This window comes from Bubalus kerabau, chromosome 6 (genome assembly GCF_029407905.1).
Source record: "Bubalus kerabau isolate K-KA32 ecotype Philippines breed swamp buffalo chromosome 6, PCC_UOA_SB_1v2, whole genome shotgun sequence".
NCBI lineage: Eukaryota > Metazoa > Chordata > Mammalia > Artiodactyla > Bovidae > Bubalus > Bubalus kerabau.
This window is the reverse complement of record NC_073629.1, coordinates 34,772,752-34,798,674: the sequence shown is the minus strand read 5'-3', so window position 1 is coordinate 34,798,674 and position 25,923 is coordinate 34,772,752. Positions and strand designations below refer to the sequence as shown.

Below are 25,923 nucleotides of genomic sequence, written 5' to 3'. Positions count from 1 at the left end.
AACATTTATGGAGCTTATATTTTGTGGAGAAGACAGGAAATGAACAAATAAATAATGTGAAGAAGTGATTGGTAGTTTGTAAAATATAACAGAGTAAAGGGAGAGAATGTGATCAAGTGGGGGCTGTTTTGATAGATTAGTTGGGGAAGGCTGTTTTGAGGGAAGCAGAAACCTGGATGCAGAAGATTTTGCAAAAATTTATTCCAGGCAGAAGGAATGGTAAATGTGAAAATCATGAGTCAGGATCTAGCTCATTGAGAACCAGTTTGGTATGTTGGAGGAAAAGCAAGAAAGCTGGTCTGACAAGTGCAGAAAACAAAGTGTAGAATAATAGAAATTGAGGGTGAAGGAGCAGGCAGGGGCTGGAGCATATTGGGCCTTATTGCCCGTGAATTTTATTTTGAGTGTAATTGGACAATATAGGAGAGTTTGTGGACAGAGTTGTGACAAGGTCTGATTTACATTTTACAAAATTCATTCACGCTACTGAGTGGAAAACTGACCATAGGAAAGGTGAGATCTGAAGCATTCGACCATTTGGAGTCTTTTGCAGTGACTAGGTCTGTGATTTCCAGTATGCTCATGACCATCCATTGTGGTGCAAGAAGAAACTGTTAGAGCTGTATATTTATATTTATTTTTAAAAGTTAAGCTCTGCCAATTCAGTACACATATCTGTCCTGGCACCCACAGTCCATCTGTATATTAGCTGCATGTCACCAGTTTTGGCCTGAGCCGGTGGGTAAATGCTGATGTCATTTACTGAGAAGAGAAGACGTGGTAGAGCAAGGTTGGTTTGAGGATAAGGGTGGGGAAGCAGTAACTCATTTTGGACACTGTGAGATGTCTACTAGAAATATGAGATTATCAGGTAAGAGATTTACATTTATGACCCTGGAGTCCAGGTTAGAAGCCAGGATTTAGATTAGAGATTGAGAATCATTAGCAAAGAGGCAGTGTACAAGAAGTTTGGAACCATCCTGTGTAAATGCAGTTTTCAACTTTGGCATTCACTATGTAATGGTGGACAAGTGAATTTGACATCTCTATAAAATGGAGAGAGTAATAATATGTACGTCACTGGGTTATTGTGAGGGTTAAATAAGTTAACACAAGCAGAGTGTTTGAACAGTGTCTAGCATGTATTCAGTGGATGTTGCTGCTGCTGCTGCTAAGTTGCGTCAGTTGTGTTTGACTCTGTGCGACCCCATAGACGGCAGCCCACAGGCTCCCCCGTCCCTGGGACTCTCCAGGCAAGAACACTGGAGTGGGTTGCCATTTCCCTCTCCAACCATGAAAGTGAAAAGTGAAAGTGAAGTCGCTCAGTCGTCTCCGACTCCTAGCGACCCCATGGACTGCAGCGCACCAGGCTCCTCCGTCCATGGGATTCTCCAGGCAAGAGCACTGGAGTGGGGTGCCATTGCCTTCTCCCCAGTGGATGTTAACTGTTAGCAATTTATGAATGGTGTTTAAAACTAGGAGGTTAGATGCGATGGCCTAGAAAGTGAATGTAGGTAGAGAAACCATCCAGGAAAGGAGCCCTGAAGCAATACAACCTTTAGAATTCAGAGACAGGACGGAAGACACTGAGAAGGTGTGGGGTAGGAGTCAGACCAGTAGGGTGTGGGTTCTAGTAGCTGCCTAGTGAAGAAAATATTTCAGGAAGAGTCATCAACTTGGACAAATTCCGCTTTTGAGGGTTTGAGTAAGATGAGGACTGAGAATTGACCATTGGATTTGTTAAGATGGAAGTTACTGAAGACATTGAGAAGTAGTTTCAGTTGAGTAGTGCATAAACACCTGATTGGAATAGGTTAAGGAGAATTAGGGGTACAGAACTGGACAACATGTGTATATATATATATATAGAGAGAGAGAGACAACATAGAGGGGTTTGGGAATGAGAGGAAGAGAGAAAATGAAGTGGTAGCTAGAGAAAGATTTGTGGAGTCAAGAAAAGGTAGAAAGTGGGATGTGTTTGAGGGACTTCCCAGGTGGCAGTAGTGGTAAAGAACCTGCCTGCCAATGCAGAAGACATGGATCCCTGGGTGAGAAAGATCCCCTGGAAGAGGGCATGGCAACTCATTCCAGTATTCTTGCCTGGAGAATCCCATGGACAGAGGAGCCTAGTGGACTACAGTCCATGGGATCGCCAAGAGTTAGACGCGGCTGAAGTGACTTAGTACGCATGCATGCATGGGGTGTGTTTGTATTGATTATAAGATAGAAGGTCAAATACCAAGTTTGTATACTGATGAGAGTGAACTAGTGGGTAGAGAAAACACAGTGATGTTTGAGTGACATGGACTAATTGTAGCAGCCAAGAGCTTGAGTAGGTAAAATAAGGTGGATAAGTGCAAAGTTGGAGGGGTTAGTCTTAAGATAGTTCATCCACTGGTGAAGGTAGAGAAGATTAATGGAGGTGCAGATAGACGAGGTGGCAAGAATACACAGAAAAGTGAAAGTGAAGTCGCTCAGTCGTGTCCGACTCTTTGCGACCCTGTGGACTGTAGCCCACCAGGCTCCTCTGTCCATGGGATTCTCCAGGCAAGAGTACTGGAGTAGGGTGCCATTGCCTTCTCCAGGGGATCTTCCCAACCCAGAAGAACTATATGAAAAGATGTTCATGACCCAGATAACCACGGTGGTGTGATCACTCACCTAGAGCCATACATTCTTCACATACATCCTGAAATGTGAAGTCAAGTGGGCCTTAGAAAGCATCACTATGAACAAAGCTAGTGGAGGTGATGGAATTCCAGTTGAGCTATTTCAAATCCTAAAAGATGAGGCTATGAAAGTGCTGCACTCAATATGCCAACAAATTTGGAAAACTCAGCAGTGGCCATAGGACTGGGAAAGGTCAGTTTTCATTCCAATCCCATAGAAAGGCAATGCCAAAGAATGCTCAAACTACCGCACAACCTTACTCATCTCACACACTAGCAAAGTACTGCTCAAAATTCTCCAAGCCAGGAGGTTTCAACAGTATGTGAACCGTGAACTTCCTGATGTTCAAGCTGGATTTAGAAAAGGCAGAGGAACCAGAGTTCAAATTGCCATACATCAAACCGCATCATCGAAAAAGCAAGAGCATTCCAGAGAAACATCTACTTTTGCTTTATTGACTACACCAAAGCCTTTGTGTGGATCAAAACAAACTGTGGAAACTTCTTCAAGAGATGGGTTTACCAGACCACCTGACCTCCCTCCTGAGAAATCTGTATGTGGGACAAGAAGCAACAGTTAGAACTGGACATGGAACAACAGACTGGTTCCAAATAGGAAAAGGAGTACGTCAAGGCTGTATATTGTCACCCTGCTTATTTAACTTACATGCAGAGTACATCATGAGAAATGCTGGGCTGGATGAAGCACAAGTTGGAGTCAGGATTGCCTGGAGAAATATCAATAACCTCAGATAGGCAGATGACACCACCCTTATGGCAGAAAGCGAAGAAGAACTAAAGAGCCTCTTGATGAAAGTGAAAGAGGAGAGTAAAAAGTTGGTTTAAAACTCAACATTCATAAAACTAAGATCATGGCATCTGGTCCCATCATGTCATGGCAAATAGACGGGGAAACAATGGAAACAGTGGCAGACTTTATTTTGGGGGGCTCCAAAATCAGTGCAGATGGTAAGTGCAGCCACGAAATTAAAAGGCGCTTTCTCCTTGGAAGAAAAGCTATGACCAACATAGACAGCATATTAAAAAGCAGAAACATTACTTTGCCAACAAAGGTCTGTCTAGTCAAAGCTATGGTTTTTCCAGTAGTCATGTATGGATGTGAGAATTGGACTACAAAGAAAGCTGAGCACTGAAGAATTGGTGCTTTTGAACTGTGGTGTTGAAGAAGACTCTTGAGAGTACCTTGACCTGCCAGGAGATCCAAACAGTCCATCCTAAAGGAAATCAGTCCTGAATATTCTTTGGAAGGATTGATGCCAAAGCTGAAACTCTAATACTTTGGCCACTTGATGGGAAGAACTGATTCATTTGAAAAAACCCTGATGCTGGGAAAGATTGAAGGCAGGAAGAGAAGGGGACCACAGAGGATGAAATGGTTGGATGGCATCACCAACTCGATGGACTTGAGTTTGAGCAAGCTCTGGGAGTTGATGGACAGGGAAGCCTGGTGTGCTGCAGTCCATGGTGTCACAAAGAGTTGGACATAACTGAGCCACTGAACTGAACTGAACTGAACTGAGATAGATTGAAGGGTTTGGTTATAGGAAAATGAGATAATTTTTTCGGAGTGCTTTACTTTTTCCCATAAGAAGGAAGCAGAATCATTAACTGAGTCAGAGTGGGAAGGGGTTTGTAAAGTTTGAGAGAGAGGAGGTGGTGTCAGATAGGCATCTTGGGAAGTAAGAGAGAGTTCACTAGGGAGGTGCAGGTGGAATATCAAGGCATTCAGGGGCCCCATCTGATAAAAGTGATTCCAGGTGGCTGAGGAGGGAAATGTGATTTTGAGGGAATATACAGTGGAAAGGTGGTAGAGACAACGCCCCCTCTGCTTCTGTTTTGAACTCTTTAGTCATGGCCTAGAATTGACCATTGGATTTGTTAAGATGGAAGTTTCTTCTCAGGTTCATGGATATAGACAGAGGAATTAGTGAACGTGAATAAGCCAAAAAATAATCATTTCCTTTTTGCCTGTATTCAGTACCTGTATCATGCACGATGTTTCATGTAGATGATGAGTTTGTAGAGGTGTTTATGTTGCCATATCTCCTTTAGAGTGCCTGCTTTACACACGTTATATCAAGATGGCACTGGGACACTTTCAATGAATTATATTTGGTTGCTGAAGAAAGTAAAAAATATATATCTGTGTGTGTGTGTGTGTGTGTGTGTGTGTGTGTGTGAAATCTCTAATGGAGAAGCTTTGTAGTTTTTCCTGATAGAAAAACCTCATCAAAGTTTTCCCTGGGACCTGTGGTTTCTGTTAATCTAAAATTATCACTCATGTGACTTCATACTTTTGAGCTGGATTACAGATGAATTCAAAGTCTGGTTTTCTTTTCTTTCAGGTGCTGGAGAATCTGGCAAAAGCACTATTGTGAAACAGATGAAGTAAGTTGGAACATGGTCTTTTGTAAAACTGTTCGATACATTTCCTCAAAATGTGTACAAGTCCATAGTGTCTTTCATTTTAGTTTCATGGTAATGATTTGTGGTTTTCTTTTTTTTAAAGAATCATTCATGAAGATGGCTATTCAGAGGAAGAATGTAAACAATATAAAGTTGTTGTCTACAGCAATACTATACAGTCCATCATCGCAATCATAAGAGCCATGGGACGGCTAAAGATTGACTTTGGGGAAGCTACCAGAGCAGTAAGTGTTTCTCATTTCCTCTTTACTTGCCCTTTTTCAGTAGATGCAGTTAAGCAAAATCTGCTTCATGTTTTAGGGAAATAAATTTAAGTGACAAGATGTAGCAAAGTACTGTCTCTGCTCATTTGAGATGTGTTAACAATCTACTTTAAGAGATATTTGATTACTGCCACAAATATAAATCTAGGAAATCAGATTCTGTGGATATACTGTAGGTTTTTGTGGTAACTTTTATTTACTTGCTGCTTTTACAGCACTGTTGACGTTTGTAGTAGTAAATGATAATAAATTAAAATGATCTCAAAGACGTTGTCATGATAAGTAGCTCTGCTTTCTGAGGTGTAGAGATTAAAAACAAATATCAGTCTCTGGGATAAACTTGATAAGGACATGAGCACCTAGTCTCAATTTTAGAGACAATTTTCCGGTATTCAAGAATACTGTATCCTTATACTACACTGTACTATAGGTTATAGAATTGAGTTTTACCATGTCCTAGTATAATTTTTGAAATGCCAGATATTCAGAAGTTGTGTTGATTGATTATAATGCTTATTGGGCCCTGAAAGTGTAGTTTGTAAATTAAGATATTTGATACAGTGGGAGAGGGCCAAAATGAAGTTGCAGGATTTTTTATATCATCATTAGCTAAATTTCAAGAGAAGGCTGGGAATGTATAGAATGCTTTCCTAAAACTAAGGGAGTCATCAGCTGTGTTCATTGTCATACTTAGGTGCTATGGTCAATAAAAGGAAGTGACTTTGGGAGACTGCCTGGAAAGGCAAAGCCTCTATGTCTGTAAAGTAGCTTAGGAACTCTTCTAAGCAACTGTCAACTTTTCAAATGCAAATTAATATTCAGTAAATAAGTGGGAAAAGTATTGGAGGGAATCATAGTAAAAGGATGGTTATAATTGATAATGTTAGACTAGGAAGTCTAGAGGTGCCATGAAGGAAGGGAAGCTGTAATAAGGATTGTAAAATGATTGGAGAGAAGAGAGCAAAAGAAAAAGTGAAGAGGAATGCGTGGGGCATGACTTTGACGTTTTTGTAGAAATTCCATATCACAGAAATTAGGGACTGTTTTTCTAACCCTCTGAGCAGGAAAAATGTGGTAGCTGAGACAAGAATAAATGAAGTCTTTATTTTTGTCTTATTCCTTTCTATCCTTTCTCTCACCAGCCTGTCTTCTTCTTCCCCACACCATCTACCAGTTCTTTCTCGTTTTCTTACTTTCTTCCTCTCTTTTCTCATTCCTTCTTATCACCCAACTCTGTTTCTCTGTCATATTTGCTGTATCCAGTAACTGGTTAGTAATACTCTCTTCCCTCTCTTTGTTGGCTTTTTCTCCGTCTCAGTTATTTACTTACTTTCTTAGTTTCCTCCTTTTTTATTTCGCACTCTCTATCTGACCTCCTTTCTATCCTGGCCATTCCTGCTCCCTTCCTTTCTTTCCTCTGTCAAATTAGTTGTTATTAATCTTTGGGTCCCATCATTCCTTTGTCACCAGATGCAGTTGACATTCTGTCTTAGAATGTTCAGGCTGCTATAATAAAATGCCACAGATTGAGTAGCTTATAAATAACTGAAATTTGTTCCTCATACTTCTGAAGGCTGGAAGCCTGAGAACTGGGTGCCAGCATGGTCTGGTTAGAGCTCTCTTCCAGGTTGCAGACTTCTTGCTGCATTCTCACTAGGCAGGAGGGGAAGGGATCTCTGGAGTCTCTTTTATAAGGGCATTCACCCATTCCTGAGGGTGCCACCCTGATGACCTAAGCATCTCCCAGAGGGCCTACCTCCTAAAACTATCCCTTGGAGATTAGGATTTCAACATAGAAATTTGAGGGGGATACAAACATTCACACGATACTATCCCTCTTCCTTTCATTTCTTTTTTGATCAAATCAGTACCATTAATTTCCAGGTCCTAACACTCCTGTGTCACCAGAAGCAGTTGACATTGTTAATTCCTCTCATGCCTGCTGAATCACCTAGCCCTCCAGCATCTACTCATCATAATCTACAACCCTATATAATTTTTTGAAGTTTCTCTTTTTTTTCCTTTCATATGTAAGGATTTATATTTATAGCTCCTCACTTATCTTTTGCTAGTTTTTTGTAGTTGGTAGGGGAGAGAATGGAAAAGCATAGAACTGGTGTGGGATAGGTTGCTTTTTCATATTTGCTTTATAGGTGGAGGTATGATGATCACTGAAAAGAGGGGCCTCTTTATGGACCTGTAAAAGAGGATTTATTGTGGACAAGCAGGAGTAGGTCTCTGGAAGGGCTTAAGGGAAAGATGTTTTCTCCTAAAGCTTAACAAAGTCAAGACAGCAAAAATATGTAGCAGTATCTCTGTTTTAAAGTTTCTAAAATTAGAATCATATTTTAAAAAACTAATACTTATTGAGGTTTTTGAATACTTACATGAGTATAGGTCAAATTTCAGAACCAAGGGACTATAAAGTCTTTATTTTTTTTTTAACTTTTTTTAATTAAAAAAAAAAACGTCGTTTTATTTTTGGCTGTGCTGGGTCTTTGTTGCTGCGTAGGCATTTCTCTGGTTGCTGTGGGTGAGGGGTGCTCTAGTTGTGGTGATGGGCTTCTCCCTGCTGTGGTTCTGTTGTGGTGCACGGGCTCTAGGGGCGTGGGCTTCAGTAGTTGTGGCTCCCAGGCTCTAGAGCACAGGCTCAGTAGTTGTGGCATAAGGGCTTAGTTGCTCTGGCAGCATGTGAAGTCTTCCTTGATTAGGAATCAAACCTGTGTCTCCTGCATTAGCAGGCAGATGCTTTACCACTGAGCCACCAGGGACGTCCCTATAAAATCTTTAAATGTTAAATAAGGCAATATACCATATATAACTTCCTTGGTGGCTCAGACAGTAAAGCATCTGCCTGCAGTGCGGGAGACCCAGGTTCAATCCTTGGGTCAGAAAGATCCCCTGGAGAAGGAAATGGCAACCCACTCCAGTATTCTTGCCTGGAAAATCCCATGGACAGAGGAGCCTGGTAGGCTACAGTCCATGGGTTTATACCACATATGTAGAAGGACATGCCCACTGTTGAGTACATTGCCAGTTTGTGTAATTTTTGAGCTTTTCTCATTCGTTCCATTTTTATAAAATTATTATCTCTGAAAATAGAGGAGGGGAATACAGATACTAGATAAAGTTTGTTAAAGAGGGATGGGTCTCAAATACTACTGGGAAAAATACTGAAAAGAATCGCAAAAGAAGAATATTACCTGACTACTTGTAATATAGTTGATTGCTCCCCTTCCCCCTTTACTACTTCTTTATGAATTTGTTTAGCAGTTGCATTCTTACAGTTAATTAAAAATCTCCTGAGACAGATAAATAATGAGATTCAAGGCAGGGAAATTATCCCATGAGATCTGTGTTTATTTTTAAAGTATCTGACAAGCAGGGCTGGTTAGGACAAAGCAGTCACAATTCTCACAGCCCTTTCTGTCCTCTTTATCTCTCACATGTCTTAGTTTTTAAAACTAGAACCACTTAGAAAGCTGTGCCTGTGACTCAGGAAGTTTTGATCAAATCTCTTTGTGGTACTTTCTTTTTCTTCTTCTACCTTTCTTCCTCTTTCTTATTTAGAAGATTATCATACTTCAGGGAAACCTGGAGACTCTGAATTTTTCCCTTAGGAATTTATTTCCCCCACTAGACATCCAGACTCTGTAAATGCTTCAGTCTCTTCTTCTTCCTGTTCTAAGATTTAGTGGGGGGGCGGGGGGAGGGGGGTAGAACAATGTTGCCTTAAACTTGATTAATGTTTTACTCCCTTTGATGTATTTAGACTTTACCTCTTATCTGCTAGTCTTTTCATTTCTATTTTTTATTGTAGGCTTCCTTTAACAGAATGGGGATGTATTCCATGTGCCTGTCTCACAGACCAGTTTTTTCTGTCAAAGAAATCATGAGTGACCAGCATGGAGATTTGTAGGACAGTCAGGAGAGATCATTTCAGGGATTGGTGGTGTGAGGAGTGGGAGTGCACTTCTGACTGTAGTGCGGTGAGAAGGGAGGAGACAGGCTTCATTGTAAATTCTCTCAAACTACACTGCCAAGAAAGGTCTCTTTCATGTCTCTTTTTAGAAGTAGTTAACCATGTATTGTATGTGGTACCATTTGCATGTGTGTGTTAACGAGACGCTTGTTAAGTCTTCAAGAAATAGGGAATCATCTCTCTCCCTTAAATGCTTTCCTCAGGACGATGCCCGGCAATTGTTTGTTTTAGCTGGCAGTGCCGAAGAAGGAGTCATGACTCCAGAATTAGCAGGAGTGATTAAACGGTTATGGCGAGATGGTGGGGTGCAAGCTTGCTTCAGCAGATCCAGGGAATATCAGCTCAATGATTCTGCTTCATAGTAAGTAATTTTTCCTTGTGAAACTAAAACAAAAAGTGTCTTGGTGACCCTATCGAAAGTTCAGTGCCTATTCTTAAGGAAATAGGAACAGACACCCTTAGAATTCTGTAGGATATATTTATAAAAATTGTTTCAGTTTAGGGTTATAGAGCCATTGGTCATTTTGTGTGGCTTGGAGAAAAATATTTCCTCTTGGAATGTAAATGGGAGACTTGGCATCATTAGAGTAGCTCTGTGGTCATTTATTGGAGAAGGCGATGGCACCCCACTCCAGTACTCCTGCCTGGAAAATCCCATGGATGGAGGAGCCTGGTAGGCTGCAGTCCATGGCGTTGCTGAGGGTTGGACACGACTGAGCAACTTCACTTTCACTTTTCACTTTTCTGCATTGGAGAAGGAAATGGCAACCCACTCCAGTGTTCTTGCCTGGAGAATCCCAGGGACGGGGGAGCCTGGTGGGCTGCCGTCTATGGGGTCGCACAGAGTCGGACACGACTGAAGTGACTTAGCAGCAGCGGCAGCAGTGGTCATTTATAGTAAATAAGTGAGAGGAGAGAAATCAATTGCAGCTGAGTCCTGAATTTCTTTCAACTCAGTAAGTTCTCTCTGCATAAGGGCTTTACATTGATTGCCAGCTAACAAGAGAAGTTAAAATTGTGATATCCCTTTTATGCACACAACTCTCTGGCTGGGCTGCACTATGGCTTTCTCTGGTACTAGTTACCACTTAAAAATCTTTTGTCTAGATCACAATAATAGACTTTGTATAGAAGGAGAATGTTGAGTCTTGGGACAAAATTGAAGCATCTGTTTGTTAAGAAAATTCTCTGGAGTGTTACATAGTTTTAGAAAATTTGTAATTAATACTTCTGTTAAGCTATTACATGTTGTCCTATATTGCTTCTTTTACAGTGTGTTTATAAGACCTATATTCAGAATGTGTGGGTTTTTTCTTAATGTTGTTTTGGGGTCTTAGTGTGCTCTTGTTACCTGTATTCATCTCTGTACTAAATGAAGGCATTTCTAAGCATTAAGGTATTTTTTCCAATATTATATTCTACTTTTCCTATCATTCTAGCTTTAAATTGTTATAAGAAGAAATTAAATGATATTTGAGAAACATTTTTTAAATGAAAACTTGACTTTAGAAACATGTCAGTTCAGTTCAGTCTCTGAGTCGTGTCCGACTCTTTGCGACTCCATGAATCGCAGCACGCCAGGCTTGTCTGTCCATCACCAACTCCCGGAGTTTACCCAAACTCATGTCCATCAAGTCGGTGATGCCATCCAGCCATCTCATCCTCTGTCGTCCCCTTCTCCTCCTGTCAGGATTCTATAATTTTCTCTGTAGTCATCAAAGCTAGATTGTAATTTTTAAAACATGCATTCAGTAAGCTCTGAATCCTCTAACTATACCTGAAGACACATGATTTATAGAGTTTTGTGTTTTTTTTCATAATTGTTGATCTAAGCTTGACTGATTCCCTAACATTAATGATGGTACTTAGCTTTGTGTGTGTGTGCATGCTGAGTCGTATCTGACTCTTTGCAGCCCCATGGACTATAGCCTGTTAGGCTCCTGTATCCGTGGAATTTTCCAGGCAAGAATACTGGAGTTGGTTGCCATTTCCTACTAAGTTTTATAGAGGGTCAGTAATGATTCACTTACTATGGTATCAGCTGTTCTTTAAAAAAAAATTGGGGGGGGGGACCTGAAATTGTGAAGAATTTAATTTAGCTTTGAAGCAGTTTTTAAATTATTTCACTGAACAAATGAAGTTTCTTTGGAGGTATTTATTTGTTTTTGGCTTAGATTAAAAAGAAATCTTTAACTTTTCTGTTTTATGAATGAAAACAGGAGGAAATAAATACTCATTCTTACTAAGCTTAGTAGTTCTTTTTAATTTTAATAATTCAAACAGCATTTCTAATGTCCTGGCAAATGTTTAAACAGACAAATGACCCATTAATTTAAATGTCTGAGGGCTTTTGTTTGGTTGGATTTTTGTACTGTGCAGTGCACAGTTGATTTAGTATTAAATTTCAGGAGTCTTTATTAAGAATAGTGTTTTCATGTTTTTTAATTGGCTTTCACAGTTAAATTTTCGTAGAATTAATACCACTTTTGTGTAGTGTATAAAGAATCTACTTTAATTGTCCTGTGTTAGATTCCCTTTTTTTCCCTCATTATCATTTCTAAGAATCTGAAGATCTGATTTATTCTGCCACTTTAGTGACAGGTACAGATTCTGCTTTCAGCAAGGAACTAGTTTAGTCTGTTGACTTGCTCTGCACATGGTTGGCTTCATTAGGTAAAAATAAATGTGTATTTTACTTACTTAGTTACCTAAATGATTTGGATAGAATATCCCAAACCAACTACATTCCAACTCAGCAAGACGTTTTGCGGACGAGAGTGAAGACCACAGGCATTGTGGAAACACATTTCACTTTCAAAGACCTATACTTCAAGTAAGTCACTATCCTTTTTCTAGATATGCCAAACACAAATATCTTTCCTTTATTTAGTATCTGTTAATCAGGGTATAATTTATCTAGGCAACTTTCTTTGATTCAGAAATTTATAATTATATTCATCTGCTAGTATTTGGCTGTTTTAAGCGAATGGGTCCAAGTGTTTATTCTTTCTCCAAATAGCGTCAAATATGTTTTCTATTTGGAGCAATTTGAATTCAAAATTAAATTAGAACTTACGTATCAATAAAAGTAATCATGTGGTTACCAATTTATTTTATCTTTAATTTTATTCTTTTCAGCTGCTTTTTTATTGGAATCACCAAAACAGGTATTGAATGTTTGTTGTTTAGAAGGGTAGCAACAATACTAAAAGGATAGAAAGTAGTGTTTTGGTTTAGTTTATGTGGCTTTGTTCTGGCATTTTGATATTAAAATAGAATGCTTTTCTCACCAGTGTCAACCGTTTCTTACTGGATCTCACTTCTCTTTAAGTTTAATGGAATGAAGCTAATATTGTCCTGGCCTTTGACTGATTAGTGCACAGTATAATGCACAGCTTAATTCTTAATACTATGTACAGAGTGGAATATTGATCTAGGGGTAGAGTTAATTTGCAGAAAGTAAGATGATTTATAAGCAATTACTATTTTAGAGAGAGAAAATTCTATTATTCTAATACAGAGGATTTTCTCATCAGCATTAGTAATTCTAGAATAGGCTTCAGCTTGTCTCTGTGTTAATAATAGACCTGTCTTTTTGGTTCCTGTTTTCTGCTTTTGTGACCTTTGAGCTTAGGAGTAAACTTTCCCTCTTGAATATATGATGTACTTTTTAGCTACTTTGTTATGCTTATATGTAGAATGTGACATTCAGCATTATTGCATGCAGATGTAACTTCTAGCTCAGATTCTCTTAGTTTTCTTTTCTTTGAAAAAAATTGCTTCATAGAATTCTGTATGCAAAACAGTATGCAAAATCCATACAGAGTTTACCTATTACTAGACACTAGTTGAGGTCTTGAAGTCTTAATACACCAAAATGGATTTGAAACCTGATGGAGGAAAATAGCAGTTCAGCTGAATATTTTTAGAGTAGAAGAGCTGCTTATCATAGTACTGATGAATTTATTAACAAGAATAGCAGAGTCTCCATGGATTATAAGTCATGAAACCGAAAAAATGAGATGACTATATGCTATAAGATTAGTAATCCATTTATAATTATATGTCATGACCTTTACTTATTTAGTGTGGGAAACTTGTTGATGTCATAGTTGATCTTTAGTTAGGTAAATCCTATTGGTCTCTTTATGTCAGGATTAATAGCCTGATCTAATTAAGGTTCTGCACACACTTTATTGTTGGCATGTAGATATCTTGTTATGAAGTACTATCACTTCTTCCTTTTCCTCTTCTCTCTAGGCAAAAACCACTATCCATTTATTCAAACATTTATTGAGCATCTGGTATATGCAAGGCATTCTGTAATTGCTTACTTGCCTCTCTGTTATGAGGTAATGTTTATAAAATGTTGATGTTAGTGAATGATACTGTAAATGTTAATATGTGTGAAAAGCCCACTTTGGGAACTTCACAGTGTTCTACCAGTTTTATGGATTTTATAGAAAGAAATGGTAGAGCATACTGAAATTATTGGTGTACCAGTGTATGTCTGCCCTTGAAAGGTCCATGGTGAAATATGTGATGTTAACTTTTCTAAAACTTATAATATGACCTTGTATTAGCGCCAACTTGTGATTGCCTCATTTCAGGGGTCAGGACTAAAGTTTCAAAAAACTGCGTATGATCAGCCAAAAGTGAAAGTGGGTCATGAAGAGATGAGATGACTGTTCTTTTAAAACATACACTGAAAAATTATTCAACTATGTCTTAAATTTCTCTCAATCTCTATAGAAAATATTCTCTTGAAATAGACACCTAGTCCCTGTAGATCTGACACACTGAACCAGCTTGGCAGAGTTTAACCTTAAAACATTTTATCGTTGTCGTCAAGCATACGTCTTAAGAGTAGCTAACCATTTGTGTACATACCGCCTCAGACCCTAGAGCCAGTTAAAAAACAAAGCAGTGCAGGTCCTCCTTTTACTGTAGGTGGCAAAAGAGGACACTGCTGACACAAGTTCAGCAGTTTACTCAGAATATCAAGTTAAGTCTCCCGGAAGGGATTAGTGGACTAAAACTAATCAGAAGTGGAACATAAGGTGTGTGAATGGTTTTGAGGCTTTGTTATTATTAATTAGGTTGAATGAGACTTGAAGTTGGAAAATACTGGTTAAGTTTTGTGTTTAGATACTGGGTTCTTAAAGTTCTACCATAAAATATAATTTACTTTTTTCTGCAATTAATCTCAAAAATATTTTCCTTAAAGTAAGAAAAACATATCTCAGTTATAACTCAGTTTAAAGAAAGAAAAAAGTAAGGAAAACAAAATTTTGAATCAGTAGAGTTATGGAAGCAAGTTGGGGATTTATGTTTTTTCATTGTTCTTTTTCTTTTTTATCTCTTTTAACTAAAGAGATAAATCGTTTTGAGAGGTAGAGTGGTGTTGTGAGTCCCAGCTTGGGTATAGGAATTAGAACTCCAGTCACCATTTATTAGTAGTGTTCCCTTGGGCAAATGAACATATCTGCACCTCAGTTTCTTCATCTGTAAAATGGGGATAATAATAGTACTGACAGGAGTGTTATAAGGGTTAAATGAGTTAATGTACTTAAAGATGTTTAGGGTAGTGTCTGGCAAATGTTAGTTATTATTTTTACTATCTCAGATTGTTCAGTATTGTTCAGCTCTTCATTTTTCCTGTCTTTTTTTCCCTCCTTCCTTTAATCTATTTCACTGCTCACTCTGCTGACTTTCGGCATGTCTGGCACAAGCTTTATGAGGCTCAACTGTTTTTTCTAAAATGAGAATCTTGATTGTTCTTCAACTTTATTTTCTCATATTGTTCTCTTACATTTAACTACAGATAATTTTTATCTGCTTCTTGTTTGTCTTTTTTTATTATAAATGGGGTTTTTAAAATGCAGTAGTGGGAACTTCCCTAACCATTTCAGTTTAGAAATGTGTGTGTGTGTGTGTGACCTTGCTAAAATTGTGCATTCTTTCCCCTTGTTCAGGATGTTTGATGTAGGTGGCCAAAGATCAGAACGAAAAAAGTGGATTCACTGTTTTGAGGGAGTGACAGCAATTATCTTCTGTGTGGCGCTCAGTGATTATGACCTTGTTCTGGCTGAAGATGAGGAGATGGTATGTTGGAGCTTCTGGTAAATAAAAGACCTGTCTAATGCAAGCAGGAAATGGAAAATAACTCTTAGGAAGACTTTGGGCATCCATTTACTCATTGAACCAGAACCTAATAGTCTTAATTTTTCTCCTTGTCAGTGAGATTAAAATTTCAAATTATTGATCTATACCCTATTAACCGTAAGGAGATATGGCAGCACACTGAGTGTAAGGACAGGATTAGGTCTCTTATTAGCTAGTCCTCATTCCCACTTCCCAAGCTTCAAGAATTATAAAAATAAGGACTGACTCAGCTTTTGTATTATCAGTATCTGACTAGTTTCCATGATTGCCCATCAGTGGTTTTAAAACTTTGCGGTGTGGGACTTATTTTGTGATCCAGTGGTTAGGATGCCACACTTCCACCGCAGGAGGCATGGGTTCAATCCCTGGTCGAGGAACTAAGATCCTGCATGCTGTGTGGCATAGTCAAAGAAAAGAAATAAACCCTTTTTGGTCTCTTTTTCATTAATAGTTAATCTGCTTTTACTTTTTGCTACTGACCTATATCATCCTTTGTTTCTTTCTCAGAACCGAATGCATGAAAGCATGAAACTCTTTGACAGCATTTGTAACAACAAATGGTTTACAGACACTTCGATCATTCTGTTTCTCAACAAGAAAGATCTTTTTGAGGAAAAAATAAAGAGGAGTTCATTAACTATCTGTTATCCAGAATACACAGGTAAAGGGTCATGAAAGATTTTGTTGGAGGTATACATCTTGAATCAAAACTTTCATGACCTTCCTACAGCTGTCATTCGTTTTGAATGTTGTGTGTATCTCCTTGTGGAGAGTGTTCATTTGTAGTGGTATCAACATTAAGCATGTGCTTAAGACCCCTTAAGTCTAAAGTGCTATTCCAGATATAATCATATTTATGATGTTTATATTTCTGTCCTCATTTTTTGAGGTAAAGAAAGATAAAAATTTGATATAAATATATTCACAAAAAACAAGGATAAGATAGAGTTTTGCACTCAAGAAACTGACATAGAAAGAGAGAGAGAGACGCATGTAAAGAGTTTCATTTTAGTGTGACATGTTCGTTAATAGAAGAACCAAAGAAGTGGTTACCTCAGTGGGATCAGTGTAATCTTTTTCTAGAGGAAATGACACTTGGAGTGAGAGAATAGGAGGATGAACTAGAAATCATCAGGCAGGTGGGGGAGGAAAAACATTTTAGGAAAAGAAGGTAGCATATATAAAAATCTGCAGTTAAAATTGACATGATATGTCATAACTGCCATGACTAGTAAGGACATCAGTGGCTTCACCTGAATTTAAACCAGCTCTAGATAGGAAAAAAATCTCACTCTCCTCATTTGCTATTTCAGTGGAGAACACATCTCATATTTTAGAACAAATAGGGGTGCCTTGCTTAAATAAAAATAGCATTTAATGTATAATTGTGTGAAAGGTTTATGGGTAAAGCTGTATTTTTGCAGCATTGTGACAGTACCATCTGCTTTAATATTAAACAGCTTGTTATTTAAATACTGGATCAAAATGGTTGGCTTCAAAATGTCGTCATTAATAAACTAACTTCATGTGCAAAAAAAGAAAAAGACATGATTTGTTCTGAAACCTAGGAGGAATTTGATATTGCTGGAGCTTAGACTGTGGGGAGGAGTGGTTAGAGAAATGGGCAGGGATGCTCATAGAGGGCATTGTATGCCATGCTGAGACACAGGGGAACTATTGAAGGATATTCTTTGGGGTACATGATGTAGTAGAAACAGATTTTTTAAAATTACATAATAGATGCCAATAAAGATAGATAGTAGGGGAGTTGAATTAGTAAGGACTTCCAGTATGCACATAGAAACTTTTGGTGAAGGTTCAGAGATACAGAATTCAGGGACAAGAATGCAGACGGCTCTCAAGAATGCAGCTGGAATTAGGAAATATTGTCAGAAGTCCTGGAAGCCCTTCTTTCCCCATCTTTTTTCTCTCCTGTGTCTTCTCTATTCTTCTCTCTCTCCTTACCAACTCTCTCCTGTTCAGTGTATATGATAAAAGTTGGCCCTGTCGTGGTTACTGTATCTCCTCCATTTAAAAAACCAGGCTAGATTGGGATTTGTTGGCCCAAGGTTCAGATTGACTGGCCAAGGTTTAAGTTAGGCAAAAACCCTTAGCTCAGTCAGTTGTGTTTAGGGTCAACAAACGTGAGCGCTAGGGCTGTACCATTATGACCTTTAGATCAGAATTAAGTATTTCTAGGAAAGTAGACCTCTTGTTAGCTGAGCAGATGCTGTAAATGCTTTATATAATAAGGTGAAAGGGTGTAGCTAGGGTAAGACAATGGAAAAGAGTCAGAGGTACTCTTGATTGGTACTTGGTATGTTCCTAAATATAAATTCATTTAGGAATGTTAAATATAAGTTCATATTTTGGAATGTCGGTTTTGAAGTTTCTGAAACATCCTGATAGAGATATTTAATAGATAGTTATATATATGACCTTGGAGCTTGGGGAGAGGTTAAAGGTTAGTAACAGATGCTGATTTGGGATCATGTGTAAATACAACATGAAAATGGATGAGATGACCTAGGGTGATGATATAGAATGAGGAGAGAAAAGAATAGAATGGGAGCAAATACCAGCCTCTGTAGGCAGGCGAGAAAGAAAGGTTTATATTGGATATAAAGAGAAGAATCTGGAAAGCTCAAGTGTCATAAACTAAGAGGAGAGTTTAAATAGTGCGGCGTGGTCAACAATGTCATATGCAGATAAGTAAAGTAAATGCATTTTGAAAAAATGTCTTGTGGAGCTAGCAGTTAGAAGATCATTGACTGTTAATGGAGAGCATTATCAGTGGAATGATGAGAGCAGAGCCAGGACCAGTGAGTTACTGAGTGGGAAGTGAAGAAATAAAGACAAGTGTAGCTTCCTCTTGAGCAGCTTAGATTACAGGGGAAGGAGAGATCTTTAAATGTTTATAGGCTTAGAGGTGAGATCCTAAAGCATAAGAGAAGTTGTTAAAAGTGGACGTAATGAGCAAAATTTGTAAGCAGGTGGGAAAAGAAGGAATTGAGAGTCTAGATAGGATGAATGGATAAATAAATTAGTATATCTGTACTAAGGAATATTATTTAGGTATGTGTGTGTGTGCTCGATCGCATCTGTCTCTTTTTGACCCCATGGACTGCAGCCTGCCAGGCTTCTATTTAGCTATAAAAAGGAACAAAGTATTGATAATGCTACAACTTTGATGAATACTATAAATTTTATACTAAATGAAAGAAGCCAAACAGAAAAGGTCACATTTGTATGACTCCTTCTATATGGTATATCCCAAATAGGCAGATCCGTAGAGATAGAAAGCAAGTTGGTTGGCAGGAAATTGACATGGGGAAATGAGGAATGGTTACTTAATGGGGTATTTTTCTGGGGTGGTAGGAAAGTTTGAAACTAGAGAGAGGTAGTGATTGTATAACATGTGGCTGCACTGAACACCACTGTATTGTAAACTTACTGCATGTTATGTGAGTTTCATTTCAACCTAAAAGGTTGAGATGTAGTTTTAAAGCCCTGTGCCCTCTCTTTTCTTAGGGAATTTAGAACTGCAGCCTCTGTTAAGAGTGAGGAGGAAGATGAGAGTTGGTTAAGTTCATAGAAGGTAGCCAGATTTTAGAATGGGAGAAAAATCTTAAGTAAAGGATTGATGTTAATGTTTCAGCTGGGAATCTTCACTCACAGCAAAGAGTTGTCAATATCTTATCTATTTTTCGGTAGGGGGTGGGGTGAATTTCCAAGCCTGTTTTCCATTGCCGTCATTCTTATTAAGAATTTTCACATCATGTTTTGGTCATCTGTCTAAATTTTTGCCTTTTCATATTCCTCATGGGGCAGAGAAGGGGGCAGCAGAGGGATGAGATGGTTGGATGGCATCAGTGACTCAGTGGACATTAATTTGAGCAAACTCTAGGAGAGAGTGGAGGAAAGAGGAGCCTGGCATGCTGTAGTCCATGGGGTTGCAAAGAGTCAGACATGACTTAGTGACTGAACAACAGCAGCTGCTTTAATTTACAGAGGTTCTGTACATCTCAGTAAATCTTATTCAAGCACCTATCAAGCTATCTTCCTTCCTCTTTTAAAATATTGTTTAAATAATAGTCATTTTTTTCTTAAGCTTTCCTTTGTTATTTAGTCTTCTTTATATACTTGGTCGTTGATATTTTTTTGGTCATGCTTAATGTCACTGAAAATAGCCCCTAATTCTCAGGCAACTGTGTGTTGTCTTTGTTGAGTTTCCCTGGCTCTGCAGCCAATTTCTAAGGCTATTCTAAAAACTCACAAGTAGACAAGATTGTTTCGGAAGCAGGTAATTAAGAGTGTTAATTTTAAATGTTATTGAAATAGGGTTACTTTGGATAACCCCCTCTTTGAAGAAATAACAGATTTATTGAACCATAAAATGCACCACTTAAGAGTGTGTAACTCAAGCCCCTTCCCATTTGCATCTACTGTATTACCTTTGGTTATTTAAACTATTGCTCTAAGGCTCTGAGGCTAAGCTCTGTTAAAACTGGATGATTTTGAAAAGAAGCAGGAGTTACCCTTTTGAATTGTTTATTTCAACATCGATCCAAGGAACACAAGTTCTCTTAACTTTTTAAGCAATTGTGTTCTTCTAGAAATGCATCCTCCTATTTCCCTAGTTTCTTTTTATACTTTATAAATTTTTTAGCTAAAAAATGCAAATAAAAGGGAAAAAGGAAAAAAGTTTTGTTTTCCTGGATCTTTCTGATAAGTTTACTGACAATGAGATTGTGCACTCAAGAAACATGTGATTATAGAAAAACCTAATCATTATAGAAAAATAGAAATCTGTTTATTTCAGTTGGGTTATAGTCCCCCTCTCCATAAGTAAATGGTGATGGCCTGACTTAATTGAGTTCAGGCAGCTGTTATAATTTGAACTGAGAATATTGGGTGTCTGCTTCAGGTTCCAACACATATGAAGAAGCAGCTGCGTACATTCAGTGCCAGTTTGAAGACCTGAACAGAAGAAAAGATACCAAGGAGATCTATACCCACTTCACCTGTGCCACAGACACCAAGAATGTGCAGTTTGTTTTTGATGCTGTAACAGATGTCATCATTAAAAACAACTTAAAGGAATGTGGACTTTATTGAATAGAGTGTGGATGTTAATAAAAGGTAAAACTTTGAACAGTTTAGTTATAGTGCTGTAGTGATGTCTCCTGACTTTGTAAACTTTTTCTAATTACAGCTGTTTTTCTTTTCTAGTTATTACAGTGTGGAGTGTTGAGACCAGACTTCCTTTGCTGCCTCATTGGGCAGCGCAAGCATGAACGGGACCAGGGAATGGCAGCAGCATGCAGAATCCTAGCACTCTTTTAGCACAATCTTCTGTATTAGGGAACTCTTAATTGACACAAGATGCTAAAGTCAGACATTGGAATTGGAGCAACTGTAAAGTATGATTTGATCATCGAGACATGACTTGGATTTCATAGTCTCAAACGTTTAGGGCAGATGTGAAGTTGAGGTGCTGCATTCCAGAACTTCAATATGTAGCTTAACTGTTTTTCTTCTTCCCTCTTGACAAACCACCAGTAGTTCATTTTTTTCAAAATTTTTTTTTTTTCATCAAGGGAAGAATAACTTCACTGAATTTTATTTTTTTGTGAAAGAACCTTTATTAAAACACAAACAGTCTTAACTATGCACATAATGTGACCAGATCATCTTGAAAATATTCCTCCTAGTAGGAATTCTTTGTTTTTAACTCTAGGTATGGTCAGAATATAATATTTCCATAATAACTTAATTCTTTTCAGTTATTTGGGCTCTGATTATAGGTTTTTTTGATAAAATTTATGTTACTATCCTGCTCAGAGTACCATTATGGTTTCTAAATGGCAGTTACGTTGAAGAAGTCTATAATAAGATTCTAGCTCTCCTTTTTTTTAAAGCTTGTGGTTGAAGGTTAACCTAGTTTATGCTAATCACCAAATTACTAAATAAATGCTGATGTAGTATGATAAAGTCAGCTTCTTGGATACAGACACACCTAGGGCAGCTGTCAGTTAGAAAAGTAGATGCTAAATTCCAAACAGAACCAATGACTTTGCTGCTACATATCTGCTAAATTGATCACTTTGATTCTTGCTTGTTTGTCTTAGTCATAGGGAGTTCTGTAAAAGATGCCCCATGTTTTCCATCTTCCAATGGCCTTTTCTGTTGAGAAACATCTGAAGTGTATTAAAAGTGCATGCTTTTACTTTGTAAATGTGGTGCCAAATCCCTGTTTGCCATTGTTTTTACTGTAGCAATGTTGATTGTAGTAATCCTTAGTCAGTACCTTGTTTTGCTGCAACTATTGATTTTGGGACTTTTTTCTACTTTGTCGTGTGTACAGATTTTAATCTGTTATAGTTGACAGCAGTATTAAAATGGTGAGTAAAGAGTCCAGGTTTGTTCCTGTTTGTAATTAGTCCTTTCTGGAAATATTTTCTTCTGCTGTTTTTTGCCCCTGCTGAGTGTGCTTAGGCCTTTGTCTGACAATGGGTTTAGGTAGAAGGGTTCTCTGAAGGTCTTAAGTCTTTTGATGTAATAGTATTATTGAGTCTTGGCCTGATTGAGGTTGTTATGTCATATCTGTATAAGTGATGCACAGTCAAAACCCATTTTCCAGATTTACACTTTGGTTTTGTGAAGAGCTCTTTTCACCTCAGCCTGCAGGTCCTTTTGTGCAATGTACTGCAAATGTCATTAAATATTGAATGGTCCATTAGGGGAAGGCAAAGGAAGAGAATGCAGTTTGAGCATTCCAAATCAGTAATTTGAGCAGTGCCTTTTGGGGTCCAGTCTTTTTGGATTGGATTCTGTTTCATCTTTTGATGTGACCTTTCAGTAGTTTAAAAAAAATAAGGTTGGTGGTCATCAAAGCTGGTTCAGAAAGCAAGCCACAGCACTTCAGTGCCTTTATTGGTAGGTTTTTTTCTTTTTGCTTTCTTGGGAAAATTTTAACTCTGCAGGTGGTATAACTCTTATTATCTAACAACTTTTTTTTTAGGATTGGCAAAACTGGATCTAAAAGAAAGAAAATTATCAGCTTCAATTGGTGATTGACTTATGCCCACAGTGTAAATAAGGGATAGTTCTTGTTCATTTTGAATATATCTTTTCCTTATTGTATTCTGTGATGTAGAATCATTTGGAAATGAGAACTGGTAGAATGTTACTTTAACTGTAGTTTTTCTATAGTCTGGGCTAGTGGGATCGTGTTGTTGATAACCCAAAACAAGAGATAATCCAAAAAAGTTAATTTAACTTGAAATGCATTTTGTATTTTCATTTGAATATGTCCATCTGATGTGTTAATTTTTTAGCCCTTTCATTAATGAAAAATAGTAATTCTCCACTTTTTTGACTTTACACCATTTACATTTGTCCTATATTTATGTGAGGATCACCTCTTACCCCTCCATCCCAAATAATTTATCAAAATGCACATTCGTTGAGGACACAGTTTCAGTCAGTGGTTTTCAAATATGCCTTCAGTCAAAATCACCTGGATCCATCTCAGAGACTGACTCTTGGATGGTGGGCTAGCAGTCTATAATTTTAAAAAGGTGATTTTGATCTGATGAATCTGATGGTCTGCCTTACAAACCACTATTGTGTTTTGAATTAAAAGATCTTTTCTTATAGCAGAGCCAAAATGTGGGGATGACACATCATATCTACTAGCCTGGAGAAAAAGGATTGATATTTGTAATCAAAGAAATGAAAAGTTGCCTGTATCTTTTTGATGGAGAATACTGAAAATTTGTGATGGATCATGTTTCAGAATTTAGTTGGCCAGGCTTTGGACCATCTAAGAAATCAGCACATCTAAGAAAGTTAAAAAATTAAATAACAGTAAATAGCCATTAGCAGGAAGGACTGTAACAGCAGCTTTATTTTGTTGACAGTCACATCTTAGCCACCTGATTAAAACTCTGGGGTGTAAAATTGCCATCTGTTAGGCTCCTATGTAAAGAGGAAGTATTCTGCTCCTTAATGGTCAGTCTTAGGGAATAAATAACCTTAAAATTTCAGCCTTTCAACAGATTTCACCTCCTGGCATGAAAATTCTAAGAACTGTTAAGAGTTATTCATAAGTGGATCTTGAAGTGTCATTTTCATCTTGGATGGTTTGACTCTAGACCTCTAGTCCAGTGCATTGTACCTGATGGGTTGTGACTTTTCACAAGGTGCTGCTCTCTAAGAATAGGTGGACCACATTTTAAAAACCTGTTTCCTTGCCTTGTTCATTTTTTATTCTCCTATGTATTCTATTTGTGTTTTATTTATACACATTTTGGGGTATTTAAAAATAACTGGTGGTTCTTCTAATTTATTTGCTCACCTTATATTCTTAAATTCTCTCTGATTTGTGGCCGTTCTCTCTGATTTGTAGCTATAACTTTGTTTGGACCTTGATGGCCTGATCTGACTAGTTACTTTTTTATATTTATCCATTTGCTTAGCATAGTTCTGGCATTTCCTGTTGCAGAGCTCCTTGCTGCATTGGCAGTTACATACAAGGGGAAGTTAGTCTCTCAGTCAATCAAAAAGCTGCCTTTGAATGGTTTTTTTTTTTCCTTTTAGATGTTCAAAAAACAGTGGCCCCTTACTCATTGATACAAACCTAAAATATTAATAGTACTAATTCCTTTTACTGATTCCCTGTGAAATCTTTCATATGTGATACTGACTTTAAGAATAAAATTATCTCAGTTTCCCAGTACTACCAGGTAATTTTCTTCTTCCAGTTTAGGCTTCAAAGTACAAATCAGAGATCTGACCTGAACCAGCCACAGGTCTCCTTGTAAACTTATGACTGTCCAAACACAAAAGAAACCCAAGCTGCTTAGAGACCTGGAACTTAGATACCTCTTGCTATCAACTGTCAGAAAGTAAAAGATTTAATTTAAGTGAGGCATACTGAAGAATAGACTTCCAGGATGGTCAGGATCCTTGTTCCTTTACCCTTGTTTAGCTTTTGAATTCCCATTCCCCCTCACCACCCACCCTCCAGTTTTCTCACAATCTTTTATGAATTACTTCTCCCGAGGAGAGCATATTTCAGAACAAATCAGGGCAGGACAGTTATTTTCTGATACTTTGTCAGGCCTGCACCTGGCTTTACTCAAGGCTTCTCAGGAATAAGAGATAATGTGGAATATTATGCAGCAGCAGATACCTGTGGTGCACGATTAACATAGAGATTCTTTGGCTAACCTCAACTCAATTAAAATGTCCAAACCAGGTCCTGGGAATATGTATTTTTTAAGTAAATTCCTCAGGTGGTTCTGATGTGACTAACCTGGGCCAACATCCTGGGGACAATTGAATAGACCTTATATTAAAGATCAACATGAATAGTAAACAACCTGTAAATCACTAGTGAAAGACTTGAGTTATTTTTTATTTGCAGTAAGTACAAAGCACCTTTTGTACATAACTTAAAGTGCCTTTCACCCAAAAAGTTAGTTTGAGGACTGTTTAGCCAAAGAGCATTACTGCATTTTGGATAAGAGTATTTAGTTTTTATACAAAAGTTAGACAAAACAAGAAACTTGGGGTTTCTATACATTTATTTCATTTATTTCACTCCATTTATTTTCAGTGAAAATAGATACACAAAAGTAAAGATAAAATCCTGTAACAAAGATAACTATAATAACATGAATATCCATTTACAATCAGTAGATAAAGAACAAAACTAGCTATAGGATGAAAGTCTTTTGGGGATGAGGTAGGTAAAGGGAATGAATGATTGAGGAGTTAAACATATGTCTCTGTATGCCCAGTGGTATATGTTTTCCTTTCCTGAAATCTAGTGGGAATCAACATGGTAGGAGAAATAATCAAATATTAGTAAATATACTTATAGAGTACACTGTCTCAGTGTGTTAGCATTAGCTGTAAGATCATTTACAGCTGGAATATTAAATTCTGTACAACCTTGTTGTACAGATAACCTATCTTACCCCCACACCCCCGGCCATATTCCTTTGGGTTATCCAAACATTTTTACCAAGAGGCTTGTTTATATGTAAGAGAATCCCAGTGGACATAACAAATTATAAGAAATTACCTGTTTTTTCTAACTGTTCATCTTTGCTTACATAGGATGAAGGGTTCTGTTACGAGGTTGGAGAGTTGCTTGATGTGCTGGGCTCTGATCTTTTCCCTGCTTCCAGCTAGCTATGAAATCTTTCAGTCTTATATCCCTCATCTAAAGATGGACTAAAGTACTCCTTCCAGGTCTGATATACTGTAGTTCTGATCAAATAGAAAGAACATTAGAAATGTTTCATAAATATTCTTGATGATACTCGAAATTGTACTCCACTCCAAAAAAAAAAGTAATTCTTGAGACAATACCTACAAATGC

At 37.8% G+C, this 25,923-nt stretch overlaps 1 protein-coding gene across 2 annotated transcripts in view; it reads left to right on the top strand.

Moving 5' to 3' along the window:
• GNAI3 (G protein subunit alpha i3) overlaps nucleotides 1-21,945 on the top strand; it is a 48,111-nt gene extending 26,166 nt beyond the window's left edge. For both annotated transcript variants that reach the window (XM_055584827.1, XM_055584826.1), the window contains 8 exons: nucleotides 5,036-5,078; nucleotides 5,200-5,341; nucleotides 9,566-9,723; nucleotides 12,067-12,195; nucleotides 15,338-15,467; nucleotides 16,035-16,188; nucleotides 20,455-20,669; nucleotides 20,760-21,945. In XM_055584827.1, coding sequence (XP_055440802.1) covers nucleotides 5,074-5,078; nucleotides 5,200-5,341; nucleotides 9,566-9,723; nucleotides 12,067-12,195; nucleotides 15,338-15,467; nucleotides 16,035-16,188; nucleotides 20,455-20,645 — 909 coding nt within the window. In that variant the 5' untranslated portion in view covers nucleotides 5,036-5,073 and the 3' untranslated portion in view covers nucleotides 20,646-20,669; nucleotides 20,760-21,945. The remainder of the gene's footprint in view (nucleotides 1-5,035; nucleotides 5,079-5,199; nucleotides 5,342-9,565; nucleotides 9,724-12,066; nucleotides 12,196-15,337; nucleotides 15,468-16,034; nucleotides 16,189-20,454; nucleotides 20,670-20,759) is intronic.
• The last annotated feature ends 3,978 nt before the right edge of the window (nucleotides 21,946-25,923 follow it).